Below are 20,384 nucleotides of genomic sequence, written 5' to 3' on the forward strand. Positions count from 1 at the left end.
CTTAGTCTGTCTCTTACAGTGTTGATCCATGGCTGTGACATTCACCCCGCAGGACAGGGGAGGTGAGGATGTGAATTTTGGAACCTAATGTGCAGAAGTGATACAGGAGACCTGCAGGATCCTGGTCTCACTGGATGAGCGCTCACCTCTCCCTTATCCCCAGGCCCCACCACTACTGACACTATTCTGCCCCCTCTGTCCAGGGTGGCTATATGGGACCACTGTGCTCACCATGTCTTCCCTACAGCACAGACCATGTTCTGAACACATGTTTTCTTTGCAGTCTTCTTCTGTCTGCACATGTAGTCTTTCTGTTGGAACATAAAAATTTTTTTTAACACAAACCCTGACACACATGCTCAGGACACACAAATGGCTGATTTTATTTTATTTTTTAAATTTTTTAAAAATATATTTTATTGATTTTTTACAGAGAGGAAGAGAGAGGGATAGAGAGTTAGAAACATCGATGAGAGAGAAACATCGATCAGCTGCCTCTTGCACACCCCCTTACTGGGGATGTGCCCGCAACCAAGGTACATGCCCTTGACCAGAATCGAACCTGGGACCCTTGAGTCCGCAGGCCGACGCTCTATCCACTAAGCCAAACCGGTTTCGGCTGATTTTATTTTTTGAGAGAGAAACAGAGAGATCAAAGGAGAGAGAGAGATAAACATTGATGAGAAAGATTGATCACAACCCGACATGTGCCCTGATGAGGAATTGAGCCATCAATACATTACTGCATGGGGCCGTGCTCAACCACTGAGCCACACCTTCCAGGCTCTATTTGTGTAATACAGTGATTTATTGGCCTGTTTAAAGTGTGTCTTCCGATAAGGCTGTCTCCATCACAGAAGTTCTAAGAGTTCAAGAGCTAAGGTGCCCATTTTCAGTGCAGCAGCTGTGCCTTCAGCTTATGTGGCTCATGCAACTTCTGCCTCTGCCTGCAGAGACATTTCCAGCCCAACCACCCCTCTTTTCAATTCCCACAAGGACCTGTATTTTAGGTGCTGTGGGCACTGAGGCTCAGTATGGGTTTCTACTCGGGAATCTCCAGATGAGTCGCTAGAGCTCCCTGCATCTCAGTTGTCTGAATGCTAGTGGCCCGGTGCACGAATTCGTGCACATTGAAAGGAAATTAATTAAAAGACATATTTTAATATTGCTATTCACCCTTTCTCTATAATAGAAGTGTCAACCAAATTCACAATCTACAATGACAGATGGAAACACACGTGCAATTGGCGACAGCGAGAGCTTTATATGTATCGTACATATGGGAGTCAACTTAGCCTATTGCAGATATAGAATGAACTTGCTTAATTAGACCTGTTTTCTGATGTAGCTAAACTTTTTCCAGCCCAGTGAAGCACTCCAACTTCTCTTTCAGGTAATTGTCAGCAACACAGCAGTAAATATCAACTGCTGTTTATTATTATTATAGATCATGCAGGGAGAACAAAGGGTAAAATATTTCACTGCGGCAGTGTTTGACTATATTCTGTGCAGTGAGAAAACCTGATGTCATTTTCAAGGCCCACAATTTCTTCTGTTGGGTCAAGTTTCTAAGCTTTCTAAATCTCTGTTTTCTGGCTAATGAAAAGAAAATAGGATCCCACCAAGTCTCCTATCTACCTGCTCCAGGACTTCTGTGAGGATCAAATGAGATGAGGCACAGGAAAACACTTCACAGACATTTGGTTACAGTGTGAAATGTTTCTACCTGGCTATGAAGCAAGTCGTGTTCCTGGACTGAAGAAACTGCAAGGAGGCTAGTCACTAGGGAGAGGAAGCCAGGCATTGCTACGTGACATCATTACCCAGATGGTAGGACACTTAGCAGATTAGCCTTTTATATATATAGATTTCCTACTAAGGTAGCTCCTCCCTCTCTCCCAGTCACAGGTTCTATCACTCTAGACACCCCACTAATCTGCTAAACTCCTTTACGCTTTACAAGGTCACAGGGCAATATATCAATGGGCCGGCCATCTCCCATCATCAGCTTGTAAACCACAGTTAACCTAGAACTACGAAACAGTCATTGGTCCCAATGGGAGCCAATGGTTACTTCCTGCAGCCAGTGCATTTTTCTTCTTATCTAACCATCCATGCCCGAGGCTTCACCTGCTCCTTTCCTTCCCTTTCTCTTTATCCTTGGATAACAGCCCAGCCTAGCGTTCCTGCCCACTTTCACTGCAATAGAATCTCTTATTTTTTAAATATATTTTATTGATTTTTTTACAGAGAGGAAGGGAGAGGGATAGAGAGTTAGAAACATCAATGAGAGAGAAACATCAATCAGCTGCCTCCTGCACACCCCCTACTGGGGATGTGCCCACAACCAAGGTACATGCCCTTGACCGGAATCAAACCTGGGACCCTTCAGTCTGTAGGCCGACGCTCTATCCACTGAGCCAAACCAGTCAGGGCTGCAATAGAATCTCAAGCACTCATCTGTCACCCCTTATCCGTAGCGCCATGAGGACTACCCTCTCAGCTTGGAGTGTGGAACTGGGGAAAGGAACCTCATACCCTTTAGTGCACCTCTTCTCGTTACACCTATCAGCTTGCCTCCATGGTCAGGGATTTTTCTTTCTCTGTGAGAGAAAACACGTACATCTGCCTCCCGATCAACTGGACAGGAACCTGTACTCGCGTCTATCTCTCATCTATTGTAGATGTAGCCCCCAATAATCAGTCTTTACCTGTCCCCGTAACCCATCATATCTGACACAAGAGAGGAGTCCAGATCACCCCTCTTCTCATAACCCTGGGCATCACAGCAGGGTTTGGAACTGCCATAGGGAGCCTAACCACTGCTCTTCCTATTTTGAAATCCTGTCTTGGGACCTACAAGAAAGCTCTGGATGCCTAGCAAGGAGCAAACCTGGAAAAAACAATAACCTCACCGATAGAGTAACCTCCCCTCCCCTTTGCTATCACTAGTCAGGCAGTTTAGACCCCTGACCTTTTCCTCCCTAAAGATCACATCTAGGCCTCAGTTGTGTTTCAGCTCCAGGCCCAGAAAAGCAGCAAAACCAGACAAGTGATGCTGTGGCAGCCACGGGACCAGCTTTTACCTCCCAAGTCACTCAACAGGACCATTTTTGAGCCTTCGCCACCCAGTCTCTTGGTGAAATCATGCCGCTGAGACCCTCGTCCAGCCAACTACTATCAAAGCCCATCCCACCTCAGCAGGAAGGAATTACAGAAGATATGACCTTCATCCCTGTTCCATAAAACACAAAGGCTGGAATATTAGGTCTGGTCAAATAATTGAATCAATAACCCCTCCCCTGGGAACTGACCTTTAGGCCACTTCACAATGGACATGCCACTTGCTTAGACCAATTATCTCTCCCCTCCAGACTTACCCAGAATCTGGACCTGCACAGAGAATTCTGCACCCAGAAAAAGCCCGCCTAGAGTCCTTCAAAAGCCTCTGACTCCCAGTCTTTGCAGCTGGCGTCGTTTTGGGGCTCAGCCCATCTGGGTTTCCAGATGACACAATAAATTCATAATTCTTCTCCCCTTTTGGCCTTGTGCATTCTTCCTTCAGCTACCCTAAAAAATGGTATGGTACAATGCTCTGGGAAATGGCAATTTTGCACTTATTTTACACATTACAACCAAAAGGGGAGGCATAACTGGGTTACATGAAATACATGGGTGATAGGTTAGGGAGGCAGGAGGAACCAAAGGGAGGAGTGAGCTCTAGGATTGGACGAAAATTAAAATGAGAGACACATGCTTCTTTTCCATGGGTGGGTATGCAACTGCACAACCGATGGGTCCGGTCAGCCTGTCACTACTTGAGCCGATTAAGCAGACACTGGGTTGGATCATAGATGAACATTTATTCCAATACTGCCGGCAATACGGGAGGGCAACAGGTCATCCACAAAAATCTGCTCCGCCACCCACATACGCCAGCTGCTTATGTGGGGTAGGACAAAGATCACATAAGGATGCCTTCAGGCGTGGCTCAGGATTCAATTCCCTGGCAGGGCACATGTGAGGGATTCACTCGATCCCCAGTGTGGGGTGTGCAGGGGGCAGCAATGGATGGTTCTCTCTCATCATTGATAGACTCACCTTTCCCTGGAATGTGGTTATTAAACCCATCCGTCCCTGGAATGGCGATGACTTACTGTAAATGTGATACAGCCCCAACCCAGAAGGAACACCTTGTATGGACATATACATTCCTTGACTAACCAACCAGCTCTTGCCAAGCACCCCAAGCCCTCATGCCTTCCTCATTCTCCTTACAAAGAGTTCTAACCCTGCACGGGCTGCTGCTCTCCCTTTGCGAGACAGCCCGGCAGGTCTTTCCTCTAATAAAGCCTGTGCCCTCTACTTTCCTCTCTGAAATCAATTTTAGAAAAAAAGGTAATGAGAAGGTTAAAAAGGGCTAATTCCAATGTAGCCCTGAAGTTTAGGGGGCTAGCAATCTGAATCCATGACAGCAAACCCAGTGTCCATTCTTTTTTAAAAAAATATTTTTATTGATTTTAGAGTGGAAGGGAGAGGGAGAGATAGAAACATCAATGATGAAAGAGAATCATTAATTGGCTGCCTCCTGCATGCCCCCTACTGGGGATAGAGCCCACAACCCAGCATGGGCATGTGCCCTTCACTGGAATTGAACCTGAGATCTTCCAATCCGCAGGCCGATGCTCTATCCCCTGAGCCAAACCAGCTAGGGCCCAGTGTACATTCTTGATAACCTATAATTAAGTCACTGCCTCCTTCCCAGAAACTGGTCTTGCAGAACCTGTTACAGAGGCCATAAAACTGTGAACAGTGCACTGCCCCAGTGGGAGTGTTATTAGCTCTGGCTCCAGGCCAGACCATCAGATATGGCCTGGAGACCCCCAAAACGTGAGGGCCTTCTTGCAAACCCCCAGAAAAGTCCGAAGCATAATCCATATTTCTGGGACAAAGACCCCAGAAACATATAAAAGGGAAGCCGCCGGAATGTTTACTCAGATTTGGGAAGTTATTCCCTGAGTCCTCGGGCATAAATAAAAAGTATCATTCCTTTTCTTTAAAGCTTCCCTTGGTTTTTCTTTGCTCTTCTGCAGCAATAACATAAGAAAATAGAGATTATAGCCCTGACCAGTTTGGCTCAGTGGATAGGGCTTCAGCCTGCAGACTGAAGGGTCCCCGGTTCCATTCCAGTCAAGCGCATGTACCTTGGTTGTGGGCACATCCCCAGAAGGGTGTGTGCAGGAGGCAGCTGATCGATGTTTCTCTCTCATCAGTGTTTCTAGCTCTCTTTCCCTATCCCTTCCTCTCTGTAAAAAATCAATAAAATATATTTTAGCGAAATAGAGATTACAAGCATGGTAAAGTAGGCAATGTGGGCTCTGGTGGGACCCCATTGTTTGGGCAACAAGGTTGTTAATCTTTTTAAAATATATATATATTTTATTGATTATTTTTTACAGAGAGGAAGGGAGAGGGATAGAGAGTTAGAAACATAGATCAGCTGCCTCTTGCACACTCCCTACTGGGGATGTGCCTGCAACCGAGGTACATGCCCTTGACTGGAATAGAACCTGGGACCCTGGAGTCCACAGGCTGACGCTCCATCCACTGAGTCAAACCAGTCAGGGCAACAAGGTTGTTAATCTTTCCATGATAATAGGCAATTCTTAAATGAGAATGGATCACTTTCTAAGGTTCACTCCCAAGTCCAAGATTGACCCCGAGGTCCAGGGGGTATAAAACTCCCAGGCAGGTTAGAAAGTCCTTTCTGTAACCGGAAAGAGGCAATCACAGTTAACATGGAATGATTAATATTTCCTATAACCATAGCTAGTCCCCAATATTTTTGCCCCTAGCAGGTGCAGGATAGCTAACAGTCAGCAATTAACATGATAACAGTAACAAGGAGGGGGGGGGGAGGGGAGGGAGGGGAGGAAATTATTTATTATTCCAAAAGCATGTTATCAGGTATGTTATCCAACATGTAAATAGATTCGAGATAGGCTCAGTTAAGGTGAAGATTGATGTTCCTTAGGCAAAAATACTACTCCAGGATGTAACTATCACTATGAATTGCTTTTAGTTAGATTTCATTTCAGACTATCCTATGTGGTTACCATAGGTCTCTGAGTTGCTAAGGCTGCCAGGCCTCCAGGGAACAAGCCAGGTTTAATATGGGGTCCTTTTTTGTTCACAAACTCTCCCACTTTTTACAAAATTTATTTATTTTAATTGAAGTTAAAATTATAATAAAACAAGAGAATTCCATGTTTACTATTTCAAAGGCTGGGCCTACATTTTTGGGTTATATTTGTCAAATACATATACAATGGTGTAAGTAGGTCATCTATGTGATAAAAATTTTGAGACTCTTTAATGCAGGCATTCCTCTGTAATTATGACTACTGTATTTGGATCACAGATAATGTGTGTGTGCTTTGAAATAATGGGTTTTTAAAAATTGATTTCAGAGAGAGGAAGGAGAAGGGAGAGGGAGACACAGAAACATCAATGATGATTGAGAATCATTGATCCGCTGCCTCCTGCACGCCCCCTACTCGGGATAAGCTTGAAATGGGCATTCACCCTGACAGGTAATTGAACCATAACCTCCCAGTTCACTGGTCAACGCTAAACCATTCAGTGACATTGGCCAGGCCAGGTTATCTCCTTTCATCAACATGGACTCAAGTCCCTTCGCCAGGAAAAGATGACAACTTTCTTTAGCCATTTTTAAGATGTTTCACCTGAGGACGTGACATTTCATACCCCTGCAGTGCTGACCTCCGTGTTTCCTGTGTTTCCTACAGGAGTGATGTGGGGGGAAAAAAAACCCAGATCACATTCTTGGACTCAATGACTACATTACCCAGAACACCCTGCGTGGAATACCAACAGCTTAGCCAATGAAGGGTCAGAAAAGGTGTTTCCGGGCGAAGCTTAACTCGAAGGGGCGGGACTTCCGGCATCCTCACAACGGACATTTTGACTACCCCAACGTAGTCGACTCCGTTTGGAGGTTCCAGCTCGCTGGGTCCCGGTGGAGATACCCCCACAGAGAAGGCGCGAGAGTCGGGGTGCACACAGCACACGCTCGGGTGTGAGGCTCGGTGCCCCAACCCAGGTGACCGGCTCCAGGGCCCGGACAGGCACCGCCATTCCCGCGGCGGCCGCTTCTCCCGCCGCTGCCCCCGGGCTCCGCACACACAGTCCGATGGCGGCGCCCGCCCAGAGGCGCGGGGCTGAGGTGAGTGCGCGTCTCCCGGGCCCCCACCGCCTCCTCACACCGAACAGGACACCCCGGGTGCGGGCGCCTGTCACGTCCTGCAGCTCAGTCCGCGTGGAGGACCGTGAGGAAGGCGGAGGGCAGAGAGGAGCGTTGTGGCTTCTGAGGCACAGCCAGTGCAGGGCGGAGAGGACAGGGCTGACTGGCATCTGAGGTTCCCTGAGGGTGTGGGCTGTGAGGATTGGCGGACAGATCAGAGGCTGCAGGGAGGACGTCACAGCCTCATTGGGGCTTTTCGGGCTTTGGGGTCCCACAGAGGACGGGTGGTTCATGAAGCATCAGGCTGCAGTTACAAGCACTCTGGGATACCACATGCCAAGTTCATGGTTGATCTCCTGGGATGGAGTAGGAAGGGGGCAGAGCTGAGGGAGTGAACTTGGGGTCTGAAGAAAGAAGACATTACACAGTGGTGAGCACATCTAGAGAAAGAGGACGTGTGAGCTGATGGTGCTGGGGACCTGGCCTGGAGACTTAAGGGGGAAGCATAAGCTCTGGTTTGGCTTTGTCCTGGAGGCATGATCTGGGAGACTAGCTTGGCAGGAAGGCTGGGGCCCTGCAGGCATGGCCCAGAGCTTAGATGCATGCCCTCCCAGGCCCCAAACCCTCTGCTGTACCTGAGGGCAGTAACTGTGAGTAATGGGACTGTGATGAGAGAGCAGCCTGCACTGGCATTAGGGCCTGGTGTCCACACTAAACTGGGGAGCCCAGGAGGAGGTTGAGGGCAGGGAAGCTGTGTAAGGAGTAGGATTGTGTGTTTTCAGAAAGACAGCTTTGGTTTCAATAGTTTCTATTCTGGGAGTTTAAAATTGGCTGTGGTGTAATTGGATGCTACCCAGACACAGTCCCAGGACCAAATTGGAATTACAACTAAAATAAAATTTAAAAATCCTGAATAATCAATTGTCTCCATTCTGACAGGTTGGCGTGACCTTTGAGGACATTGCCCTGTACTTCTCCAGGGAGGAATGGAGCCTCCTTGATGAGGGTCAGAGACAGCTGTACCTGAATGTGATGCTGGAGAACTTTGAACTTCTATCCTCCCTGGGTAAGACTTTCACTCTCAACAGAGACCCAGACTTGACATTCCATATCCTTATGCCCCTTTACCCAGGATGTGCTCTGTCCTCACTGCTTGACTTTCAGGTTTTTTGGGGCCTTGCTGTTCTTGGTAGCCTGGTTTGTTTGCTCTGCCCTATTCTTTTTCTGCAATCACAGTACCTCCTGTACTGAACTCCTAGGGAGGGATTTGTTGTTTTTATTGTGGCAGGGAGCCTAATGGATTCCTCCATGATTAGTGAGGAAAAGCATTTTTTATATTCCTGTTGGTCATTTGTACAGATTTTGGAAAAATTGCCTCTACATCTTTAGCCTATTTTTTAAAAATGTATTTTTATTGATTTCAGAGAGGAAGGGAGACAGAGAGAGTTAGAAACATTAATGATTCCCTAACTGGTTTGGCTCAGTGTATAGAGCGTCAGCCTGTGGACTGAAGGGTCCCAGGTTCGATACTGGTCAAGGGCACGTACCTTGGTTGTGGGCACAACCACAGTAGTGGGTGTGCAGGAGGCAGCTGATAGATGTTTCTGTCTCACTGATGTTTCTAACTCTCTATCCCTCTCTTTCCTCTCTGTAAAAAATCAATAAAATATATATATTTTAAAAAGAAACATCAATGATGAGAGAGAATCATTGATAGGCTGCCTCTGCATGCCCTGGCATGTACCCTAACTGGGAATCCAATTCTGACCACCTAGTTCATAGGTTGACACTCAATCACCCAATCACTGAGCTACATCTGGCCAGGTTAGCCAATATTTTTTTTTCCAGGTTTTTAATTTTATTTTAAGAAATTGATTTTAAATATGATAATGTTACATGCAACATACCTTAATATTTCAAGAAAAATGAACTTTTATATAATAATATTAATATTTCAAGAATAAGTATTTTATGTTATTATTTTTTTTCAATTTCTTTATTGATTAAGGTGTCACATATTTGTCCTCATCCCCCCATTCCCATCCCCCACCCCTCCCCACAGATGCCCCCACACCCCTGTTGTCCTTAACCATTGGTTAGGCTCGTATGCATGCACACAAGTCCCTTGGTTGATCTCTCCCCCCGACCCCCACCCTCTCCTACCCTCCCTCTGAGGCCCGACATGAGCGAGATCATGTGTCACTAGAAATACACTTATAAGAACCGAATGTGAGACGAGCAATAATAGTTATGCTGACAGGCAAATGAATCAGTTTGCGTAGTAAGTTTCTTTCTGGATCAACAGTTCTTTTGAGACCCAATTTCAATGTCCACCAGTTCCTTATGTGTACATGTCGGCACTGACTTTGACTTTTCAGCTTTGGATGGTGGACAGATGGTGGTAATGCAGGTCCGACTCCCTCTGGTTTGGTCTCACCCAGACGCAGGGACGCGGCTTCACCCGGACCTGGGACCCAGCATCACCCAGGCCCCGGGGCGCATGGCCTCACCCGGACCCAGGTGTGTGCGGCCTCACCCGGTCCCTGGATCCAGCCTCATCCGGACCCAGGGGCGCGTGGCCTCACCAAGAATATAAGTATTTTAAATATAATACTACTAGAGGCCCGGTGCATGAAATTCGATCCTACCGGAATCGGTCCTAAACGGGCAGTCGAACATCCCTCTCACAATCCAGGATTGCTGGCACCCAAATGCTTGCTTGCCTGCCTACCTTATTGTCCCTAACTGCTTCTGCCTGCCAGCCTGATTGATGCCTAACTGCTCTTCTGCCAGCCTGATTGCCCCCAACTGCCCTCCCCTGCAGGGCTGGTAGCCCCCAACTGCTCTCCCCTGCAGGCCTGGTCCCCCCGCAACTGCTCTCCCCTGCAGGACTGGGTCCCCCCCAACTGCCTTTCCAAGGCCCAGTTGCTCCCAACTTCTCTCCTCTGCCGGCCTGGTCACCCCTAATTGCCCTCCCCTACAGACTTGATCGCCCCCAACTGCCCTCCCTTGCAGCCCTGGTCCCTCCCAACTGCCCTCCCCTGTTGGCCTAATCACTCAGAACTGCCCTCCCTTGCAGGCCTGGTTCCTCCCAATTGCCCTCCCCTGCTGGCCATCTTGTGGCGGCCATCTTGGTTCCACATGGAGACAGCCATCTTGCGTGTTGGAGTGATGGTCAATTTGCATAATTCTTTTATTAGATAGGGTTACCAAAACTGTGTCACAAAAGTTGTAGGAAATATGCCGGAACCTGTTTGGCTCAGTGGATAGAGCATTGGCCTGCAAACTAAAAGGTCCCAGGTTTGATTCCAGTCAAGGGCATGTACCCTGGTTGCGGGCACATCCCCAGTAGGGGGTGTGCAGGATGCAGCTGATCAATGTTTCTCTCTCATCGACGTTTCTAACTCTGTCCCTCTCCATCTCTGTAAAAAATCAATAAAATATATTATTTTTAAAAGTTGTAGGAAATACTAAAAATTTACGAAAAACAGGATTACTTGTATTATATTCTGTAATATTTTCCCCCTCTGGCTCTATTTTTGTTCATCCTATCTAATCAAAGGGTACTATGCAAATTGACCATAGCTCCACTACACCCACAAGCCACGCCCCACCAGCCAATCAGGAGTGAATATGCAAATAAACCCAACAAAGATGGCTAAGGCCACAGAGAGGAGGGAAGCTTGGTTTTCCACTGTGATGGAGGAAGCCAAGCTTTCCACCTGCCCAGGCCTCCGCTTAAGGCTACAAAGTTTCAATTATAGAAGGTGAATAAATCCCAACAGAAATGGTTGCGGCCATAGAGCAAGCAGGAGGCTTGGCTCCACTCCAGGGTACAAAGTTTCAATTGTACAAGATAAAAAAATCCCAGATACCAGGGCCTCCGCTTGGGTCACTGGGGGGCGTGGCTGGCCTGCAAACCACCACAGGCCCCTTGCCCAGGCCGCCCCACGCCCCAAGGAAACCCCCACCCTGGTCTGGGACACCCTTCAGGGCAAACCAGCTGGCCCCCACCATGCACCAGGCCTCCATCATATCTAATAAAAGAGTAATATGCAGATTGACTATCACTCCAACACACAAGATGGCTGCCCCCATGTGGACACAAGATGGCCAGCAGAGGTGGGCAGTTGGGATGGATCAGGCCTGCAAGGGAGGGAAGTTGGGGGCGACCAGGCCTGCAGGGAAGGGCAGTTGGGGGGACCCAGTCCTGCCAGGGGAGGGCAATTAGGGATGACCAGGCCTGCAGGGGAGGGCAGTTAGGGGCAAATAGGCTCGCAAAGGAGCAGTTAGGCATCAATTAGGCTGGCAGGGGAGTGGTTAGGAGGTGATCATGCTGGAGGCAGAAGCAGGGGCAATCAGGAAGGCAGGCAGGTGAGCAGTTGAGAGCCAACAGTCCTGGATTGTGAGAGGGATGTCCGACTGCCCGTTTAGGCCCGATCCCACTAGTATTGGGCCTAAACGGGCAGTCGGACATTGGGATCGGGCCTAAACAGGCAGTCGAACATCCCTCAAGGGGTCTCAAATTGGAGAGGGTGCATGCTGGACTAAGGGCCCACGATCCCCGCCCCCCCTCTCCCCCGTGCACTAATTTCATGCCCCGAGCCTCTAGTCAGTTTATATTGTTCATTATATTCTACAAATAAGTGAGATCATATGATATTTATCTTTCTCTGACTAGCTTTATTTCACTTCGCACGGTGCTTTTAAAGTCTCTTTTGTTGGATATGAGTATTGCTACTCCAGCTTTTTTTTGTTTTCCATTTGCATGGAAAAAATTTTTTCCATCCCTTCACTTTCATCCTGTGTGTGTCTTTTGTTTTGAGGTGGGTCTCTTATTTTTTTTTTTAATATATTTTTATTTTTTCAGGGAGGAATGGAGAGGGAGAGAGATAGAAACATCAATAATGAGGGAGAACCATTGATAGGCTGCCCCACTGGGGATCGAGCCCACAACCCAGGCATGTGCCCTGGACCGAAATTGAACCCAGGACCTTTCAATCCTCAGGCCGACACTCTATCCACTAAGCCAAACCAGCTAGGGTTGAGGTGGGTCTGTTATAGACAGCATATAGTTGGATCATGTTTTTGTATCCATTCAGTTACCCTACACCTTTTGATTGGAACATTAAACTATTTACCTTTAGAGTTATTATTGAGAGATGAGAGGCCTGATGCACAAAGATTCGTGCAAGAATGAGCCTTCCTTCCCCTGGCTGCCGGCACCACCTTTGCTCTGGCCGGATCTGCCTTTACACCTTTCCATGCTGCCCAGAGGCCTGGAGCAGCTGGGGTGGTGCAGAATGCCATTTTGGGCCTGTGTATGCAAATCAACCCATCATGTTTGTTGGGTTAATTTGCATATGCACTCCTGATTGGCTGGTGGACATCACAAAGGTAGGGTCCATTTGCATCTTGCTCTTTTAATGGTGTAGATACTTATTTATAGCCATTTTAATTCTGTATGGCTAGGTTTCTTTCTCTCTTCTTCTCAGCAATCACTTTCGCATTTCTTGTAATGCTGGGTTCGTGGTGATGAACTCCTTGAGCCTTTATTTGTCTGGGAAGCTCTTTATTTGACCGTCTATTTTGAATGATAGCCTTACTGTATATAGCAATATTGGTCTCAGATCATTGCTTTCCATTACCTTGAGAACTTCATGCCATTCCCTTCTGGCCTGTAGAGTTTCTGATGGGAAATCAGGTGTCAGCCTTATGGGAACTCCTTTGTAGGTAGGAAACAGTTTTCTTTTCTATTGCTGCCTTTAACCCTTTGCACTCGCTTGCTTTTTTCTCGATTCCTTTATTCTGATGCTAACCGTGTCGAGTCACACTAGACATCCGAGTGCAAAAGGTTAAGATTCTCTCTTTCCCTTTAATTTTTCTAGTCTATTTTTTACCCATATTTTTGGGCTAGTTTGTCTGTTGAATACCTTTTATATTTTATATATAATTTTTCATTACATACCGGTACTCACTTGTCTTTTTGCGTGTGCTTACTTTTTTTGTTTTTGTTTTAATATATTTTTATTGACTTCAGAGAAGAAGGAAGAGGGAAAGACCGATAGAAACATCAATAATGAGAGAAAATCAATGATTGGCTGCCTCCTGCATGACCCCTACTAGGGATGGCGCCAGATACCCAGGCATGTGCCCTGACTGGGAATCAAACCTGGGAAATATTGATCCATGAACCTGGGTCCTCTTAGTCCATGGAACAAAACTCAGTTCACTGAGCCACCACAGCTGGGCTGTTTTGTTTTTGTTTTTTTAAAATATATTTTATTGATTTTTCACAGAGAGGAAGGGAGAGGGATAGAGAGTTAGAAACATCGATGAGAGAGAAACATCGACCAGCTGCCTCCTGCACACCCCCCACCGGGGACGTGCCCACAACCAATGTACATGCCCCTGACCGGAATCGAAACTGGGACCTTTCAGTCCGCAGACCGACGCTTTATCCACTGAGCCAAACCGGTTTCGGCTTTTTTGTGTTTTTTTTTTTTTTAATTTCTTTATTGATTAAGGTATCACATATTTGTCCTCATCTCCCCATTCCCATCCCACACCCCTCCCCACGCATGCCCCCACCTCCCTGTTGTCCTTAACCACTGGTTAGGCTCATATGCATGCACACAAGTCCTTTGGTTCATCTCTCCCCTATATCCCCACCCTCCTCTACCCTCCCTCTGAGGCCCTACAGTCTGATCCATGCCTCCTTGTTTCTGGGTCTGTTCTTGTTCATCAGTCTATGTTGTTCATCATTTCCCCTAGATGAGTGAGATCATGTGCTCCTAGAAATATATTTATAAGAACCGAAAATGAGACAAGCAATAATGGTTATGCGGAAAGGCAAATGAATCAGTCTGTAGTGAGTTTCTTTCTGGGCCAACATAGAGAGCTAGAAACATCCATGAGAGAGAAATATTGACCAGCTGCCTCCTGCACACCCCCCACCTGGGATGTGCCCGCAACCAATGTACATGCCCTTCACCGGTTTTCGCTCATAGTGGGATCTTGACACTTCCCTATATAGAGTCATGTCATCTGCCAACATCATCATATGATACTTTGTAGTTCATAGTGTAGCGGGTAATATCTTTTTTTCTTTTTCTTTCTCTCTTTTTTCCCCCATAATTTTTAGATTTTATTTATATATATTTTATTGATTTTTTTACAGAGATGAAGTGAGAGGGATAGAGAGTTAGAAACATTGACAAGAGAGAAACATTGATCAGCAGCCTCCTGCTAACCTCCCACTGGGGATGTGCCCGCAACCAAGGTACATGCACTTGACTGGAGTTGAACCCGGGACCCTTGAGTCCACAGGCCAACGCTCTATCCACCGAGCCAGACCTGTCAGGGCTTTTTTCTTTTCTTTATTAAAATATTCTAGCAAATTTGAATTATGCTCTTTTTGGTTTTTAAAATTTTGAAAATTTATTTTTAGAAAAAGAGGGAGAAGGGGTAGTGAGAAACATGGATGGTAGAGCAAAACATTGATTGCCTGCCTCCTGTGTGTTCCTTACCAGGAATCGAACCTGCAAACACAGCATTTGCCCTGACTAAAAATGTAATCGGCAACTTTTTGGTGCATGGAATAACGACCAAGCAACTCAGCGACAGTGGAGAAAAGCCTTATAAATACAGTGAGTGTGGGAAATCTTTTACCAGGAACACTGACCTTCAAGTTCATCAAAGATTGCACACTGGAGAAAAGCCTTATGAGTGCCATGGATGCAGGAAATCTTTTACCTGGAGCAGGGACTTTCATAGTTATCACAAAATTCACAATCTAGAAAAGCCTTATAAATGCAGAGAATGTGGAAAATCTTTTACCACTAACAATAAACTTCATTACCATCAGAGAGTTCATACCGGAGAAGAGCCTCATAAATGCAGTGAATGTGGGAAATCTTTTACCAGGAGCAGTGACCTTCGTGTTCATCACAGAATTCACACTGGAAAAAAGCCTTATAAATGCAGTGAATGTGGGAAATTTTTTACTACCAGCACTACTCTTCGAGATCATCAGAAATTGCACACTGGAGAAAGGCCTTATGAGTGCAGTGAATGTGGGAAATCTTTTGTCAGTAGCACTGCCCTTTCCCGTCATCAGCGAATTCACACTGGACTAAAGCCTTATCAATGCAGTGAATGTGGGAAATCTTTTCTCAGTAGCACTGAACTTCGTTATCATCAGAGAGTTCACACTGGAGAAAAGCTTTATAAATGCAGTGAATGTGGGAAATCTTTCTCCACCAACACTGCCCTTCGTCTTCATCAGAGAGGTCACACTGGAGAAAAGCCTTATAAATGCAGTGATTGTGGGAAATCTTTTATCAGACGAGCTGCCCTTCGATATCATCAGAGACTGCACACTGGAGAAAAGCCTTATAAATGCAGTGAATGCGGGAAATCTTTTAACAGGACATGGCACCTTCAAGTACATCATCAGAGAATTCACACTGCAGAAAAGCCTTATAAATGCAGCGATTGTGAAAAATCTTTTAGCACTACCACTGACCTTCACTGTCATCAGAAAGTTCACACTGGAGAAAAGACTTATAAGTGCACTGATTGTGGGAAATGTTTTATCAGGAGCACTACCCTTCGAGATCATCAGAGATTGCACACTGGAGAAAGGCCCTATGAGTGCAGTGAATGTGGGAAATCTTTTGCCAGGAGCTGTGACCTTCGTGTTCATCACAGAGTTCACACTGGAGAAAAGCCTTATAAATGCAGTGAATGTGAGAAATCTTTTACTACCAGCACTGCTCTTCGAGATCATCAGAAATTGCACACTGGAGAAAGGCCTTATGAGTGCAGTCAATGTGGGAAATCTTTTATCAGTAGGCCTGGCCTTCGATATCATCGGAGATTGCACACTGGAGAAAGGCCTTATGAGTGCAGTGAATGCGGGAAATCTTTTCGCAGGAGCCGTGACCTTCATCTTCATCACAGAATTCACACTGCAGAACAGCTTTATATATGCAGTGAATGTGGAAACTCTTTTATGCATAGCACTCTCCTTTCTGGTCATCAACAAGTACACACTGGCGCAAACCATTATAAATGCCGTGAATGTGGGAAGTCTTTTACCACTCCTGAATCTCATACATTTAAATGAATCTCATACATTTAAATACCTAAATGATATAAAATCTCCATAAGTGTTTTTATGGGGTGTTTTTGTGTTTTTACGTTGGAACCATATGTAGATATGTTTCACTTTCTGAAATACTTACATGGGTTTTCAGATCTTTGTCACTACATATATCTGTTACTTAAGGTATTTCATTTGTACCACCTATACATTCCTACCGACTGCATAAATCATCATCCTCTTGTGCACAAGTAAGCTAACTCTGTTGTCTAATTTATTGGACTGATTAGTGTTAGCCCCACAAAAAAAAAAAAAAAAAAAACATTGCAGGGGAACTGCCATTTTGAGAGACACACATTCCCTAGATGCCAGTGATGGATTTATTGAGTGCCGAAGACATCAATGGTAGAAATGCCAATCTCATGTCTCTTTGGTTTGTGAAATAATGAAGGCTTTTTCCTAAGTCTTCTTTCGTCTTGGGTGTTCCATTTACTGTGTGGGGTAGCTTATATGGAGGTCTGAGCTCTCCAAACATGATGGGGTAGCTGTGACAACCTCAAGTATATCTTCGAACTGCGCGAATATTTTTCTTGTTTTCAAGGGATGCCAATATATTCGAAGACTATCTCTTTCCATGTCTTGCAGAGGGCCATGTGGCCTAATGCCTTCAATTCCATGGGTGACGGTCACTGGTTGGAGGACCATCGCAGTTAAGGGAAACATTCTCACTATAAAAACACTGGCCTAATGTGTTTTGGAGGGGATTGTAGCCCATTAGATGGAATGTCCCTCATCTAAGTGTGCATCCAGGAATATTGCTGAGCAAAAGTGTATAGGAGCTCAACCAAAGGACTTATATGCATGCGTATAAGCCTAATCCATGGACACAGACAACAGGGGGGGTGGGGGCATGACTAGGAGGTGGGAGATAATGGGGGTATATGAACACATGTAATACCTTAATAAAGAAATTTTTAAAAAATAATAAATAATACAATAATAAAAAGAAAGTGTACAGGAGCGTTGTTTACACAGACCTGAGGATCTGAGGCATGTTTATCTTCTGTGGACACACTCATTCTTGATTATCACCAAGAGGTTTGGTGGATTTTTGAAGCCTCTCAGATGTTCACCTCAAAGCATGACTGCGCTGGGAAAAAAACAAGGACGGCGGCAAAGGGTGTCTGTAGTTCATGGATGTGGCTTTTGAGATTCAGCCAGCATTCTTGTTGGTTTGGTGCAAGTTCTTCATTGTTACAGTTTCTATCACTGAGGGAAGACAGTTGCCCAGAGGGCATAACAAGGTGGATTAAATATAGATTTGCCAAACCTATATGTCCAATACAGTGGAACATACACGGTTTTTAATTTGGAACCATTTTTTGACACCTATAATGAGTAAAATACATGTGTTTAGTATAGTATTTCATAAATCTTGTGTGCTTGAAACAGAAAGCATCATTATACTCATAATAATGACCATGTCTATCACTGTGTATTTGCTTCATGACGTTTTTAAGTCTATCCCTGTTCATCACAACTTTCCAAGTAACCATTGCTTTACATCCCATTTTAACAGATAACTGCATTCTCTAACTATTTTTCTGCTTTAATTTATATTTCATAAATACTTGTTGATTTAGTAAAGGTATATTAGTAACCCATATTTTTCTTTTTTATATTTCTTTATTGAATTCAGAGAAAAAGGGAGATTGAGAGAGAGAGAAACATCAATGATGAGAGAAAATCATTGATTGGCTGTCTCCTGCACACCCCCTATTGGAAATTGAGCCCACAACCCAGGCATGTGACCTTGGCTGGAAACGAACCTGGGACCCTTCAGTCCAAAGGCTGACGCTCCATCCACTGATCCAATCTGGCTATGGCAGCAATCTTTTTTTTTTTAAAAAAAATATATTTTATTGAATTTTTTACAGGGAGGGATACAGAGTTAGAAACATCGATCACCTGTCTCCTGCCTACCCCCTACTGGGGATGTGCCCACAACCGAGGTACATGCTCTTGACTGGTATCAAACCTGGGATCCTTCAGTCCACAAGCCGACGTACTATAACCACTGAGCAAAACCTGTCAGGGCACCATCTAATTTTTTTTTTTTGGGAGAAATATTCCTACCTTTGAATATATTGCCTATAGTTTATCCATTTTAATGAATAGTTGGTATTTCTAATGAAGCTGGTAAAACTTCCTATATAATAAAGAGCTAATATGCTAATTCAACCAAAGAGCAGAATGACCATCTGCACAACCTTCTAGAGGCTGAAGCTGCAATGGGCTGTGAGGTCTGAGCCCTTGCACAAATTTTGTACATCAGACCTCTAGTTTTTATATAGGTCTTTATATGGATATAAGTTTCATTTACCTTTAGTTGAAATTCCATACATAATCTAGGTCCTTGTGTATTTGAATATTTAAATTTGCAAAAGATTAGCATTTTGTTATCTAAAATGAATATACCATCATGGAAGTTGTGGCTCAGTTGGTTTGGTGTGATCCCATGCATTGAAAGGTTACCAGTTGGACTTTTGGACTTGTGCCTGGGCTAGCTCCCAGGAATTGGGTGTGCAGGAGACAACGGGTCAATGTGGCACTCACATTGTTTTTCTTTTTTTCTTTTTTTTTTAATTTATTTTTATTTTTTAATTTCTTTATTGATTAAGGTATCACATATTTGTCCTCATCCCCCCATTCCCATCCCACACCCCTCCCCACGGATGCCCCAACCCCCTGTTGAACTTAACCGTTGGATAGGCTCATATGCATGCACACAAGTCCTTTGGTTGATCTCTCCCCCTTCCCCCAACCTCCCCTATCCTCCCTCTGAGGCCCGATAGTCCGATCGATGCCTCCTTGTTTCTGGTTCTGTTCTTGTTCATCAGTCTATGTTGTTCATCATTTCCCCTAGATGAGCGAGATCATGTGTCACTAGAGATATACTTATAAGAACTGAATGTGAGACGAGCAATAATAGTTATGCTGACAGGCAAATGAATCAGTCTGTAGTGAGTTTCTTTCTGGACCAACAGTTCTTTAGAGACCCAATTTCAATGTCCACCAGTTCCTTATGTGTACATGTCAGCACTGACCCCTCAGCTCTGTATGGTGGTAACGGAGGTCCGACTCCCTCTGGTTTGGTCTCGGCCGGACCCAGGGGCACGGCTTCACCCGGACTCGGGCACGTGGCCTCACCCAGACCCAGGGGCGCGTGGCCTCTCCCAGACCCAGGGGCGCGTGGCCTCTCCCGGACCTAGGTGCACGAGACCTCACCCGGATCCAGGGACACATGGCTTCAACCGGACCCGGGGACGCGTGGCCTCACCCGGACCCGGGACCCAGCCTCACCCGGATCCAGGGACACATGGCCTCACCTGGACCCGGGGGCGCGTGGCCTCTCCCAGACCCAGGGGCGCGTGGCCTCACCCGGACCTAGGTGCGCGAGGCCTCACCCGGATCCAGGGACACATGGCCTCACCCGGACCCAGGGGCATGTGGCCTCTCCCAGACCCAGGGGTGCGTGGCCTCACCTGGACCTAGGTGCGCGAGGCCTCACCCGGACCTGGGGGCGCGTGGCCTCTCCCAGACCCAGGGGCGCGTGGCCTCACCTCACATTGTTTTTCTCTCCCTCTCCTGACAACTCCAGCTCTCCCTGCACTTCACAGGCCAGGCACTTCTCACTCTCCCAATGCCCGAAATCACCTTTGTCTTTGGATGCATTTTAGTAAGAAATGGGACCTATGAGAAGCCACTGACTCTGCTGCAGGGAGGCAGGTCCTGTGGGCACTCAGGTCTCATGGTGGTGCGCCCACCTGGGAATCTCCAGCAGAATCACTGGAACTCCTGAATCTCAGTTGGCTGAATGTGACATGCAGATGATTCATGCCGCTTACTTTGGCCTTTTAAGATCAATAACAGTAACAAGCTGAGTACTTGTTATCAGGATTCCAAGGTTACATTTTTGAGCATTTTCTTCCTTAATTGTCACAACAACCTGAG

The 20,384-nt window shown here is 45.9% G+C and overlaps 2 protein-coding genes across 2 annotated transcripts in view; both read left to right on the forward strand.

Annotated features, from left to right (window-relative positions):
• Nucleotides 1-20,384, forward strand: part of LOC129147648 (zinc finger protein 773-like) — a 123,378-nt gene that overhangs the window by 37,861 nt on the left and 65,133 nt on the right. The gene's annotated exons all lie outside the window — the stretch shown is intronic.
• On the forward strand, nt 6,950-17,264 carry LOC103304616 (zinc finger protein 420-like). The gene is made up of 3 exons (XM_054710555.1): nt 6,950-7,246; nt 8,204-8,330; nt 14,797-17,264. The coding sequence occupies exons 1-3, from the start codon at nt 7,214-7,216 to the stop codon at nt 16,392-16,394; spliced, it is 1,758 nt and encodes a 585-aa protein (XP_054566530.1). The 5' UTR covers nt 6,950-7,213; the 3' UTR covers nt 16,395-17,264.

The sequence above is a fragment of the Eptesicus fuscus genome, chromosome 21 (assembly GCF_027574615.1).
Source record: "Eptesicus fuscus isolate TK198812 chromosome 21, DD_ASM_mEF_20220401, whole genome shotgun sequence".
NCBI classification, from domain to species: Eukaryota; Metazoa; Chordata; class Mammalia; order Chiroptera; family Vespertilionidae; genus Eptesicus; species Eptesicus fuscus.

What these genes read in the sequence shown, in the direction of transcription:
- LOC103304616 (XM_054710555.1), top strand. Translation starts at nt 7,214, where the DNA reads ATGGCGGCGCCCGCCCAGAGGCGCGGGGCTGAG. An exon ending in CCCAGAGGCGCGGGGCTGAG is followed by an intron (nt 7,247 to 8,203) that starts GTGAGTGCGCGT and finishes CCATTCTGACAG; the next exon opens with GTTGGCGTGACCTTTGAGGA. An exon ending in TGAACTTCTATCCTCCCTGG is followed by an intron (nt 8,331 to 14,796) that starts GTAAGACTTTCA and finishes GTTCCTTACCAG; the next exon opens with GAATCGAACCTGCAAACACA.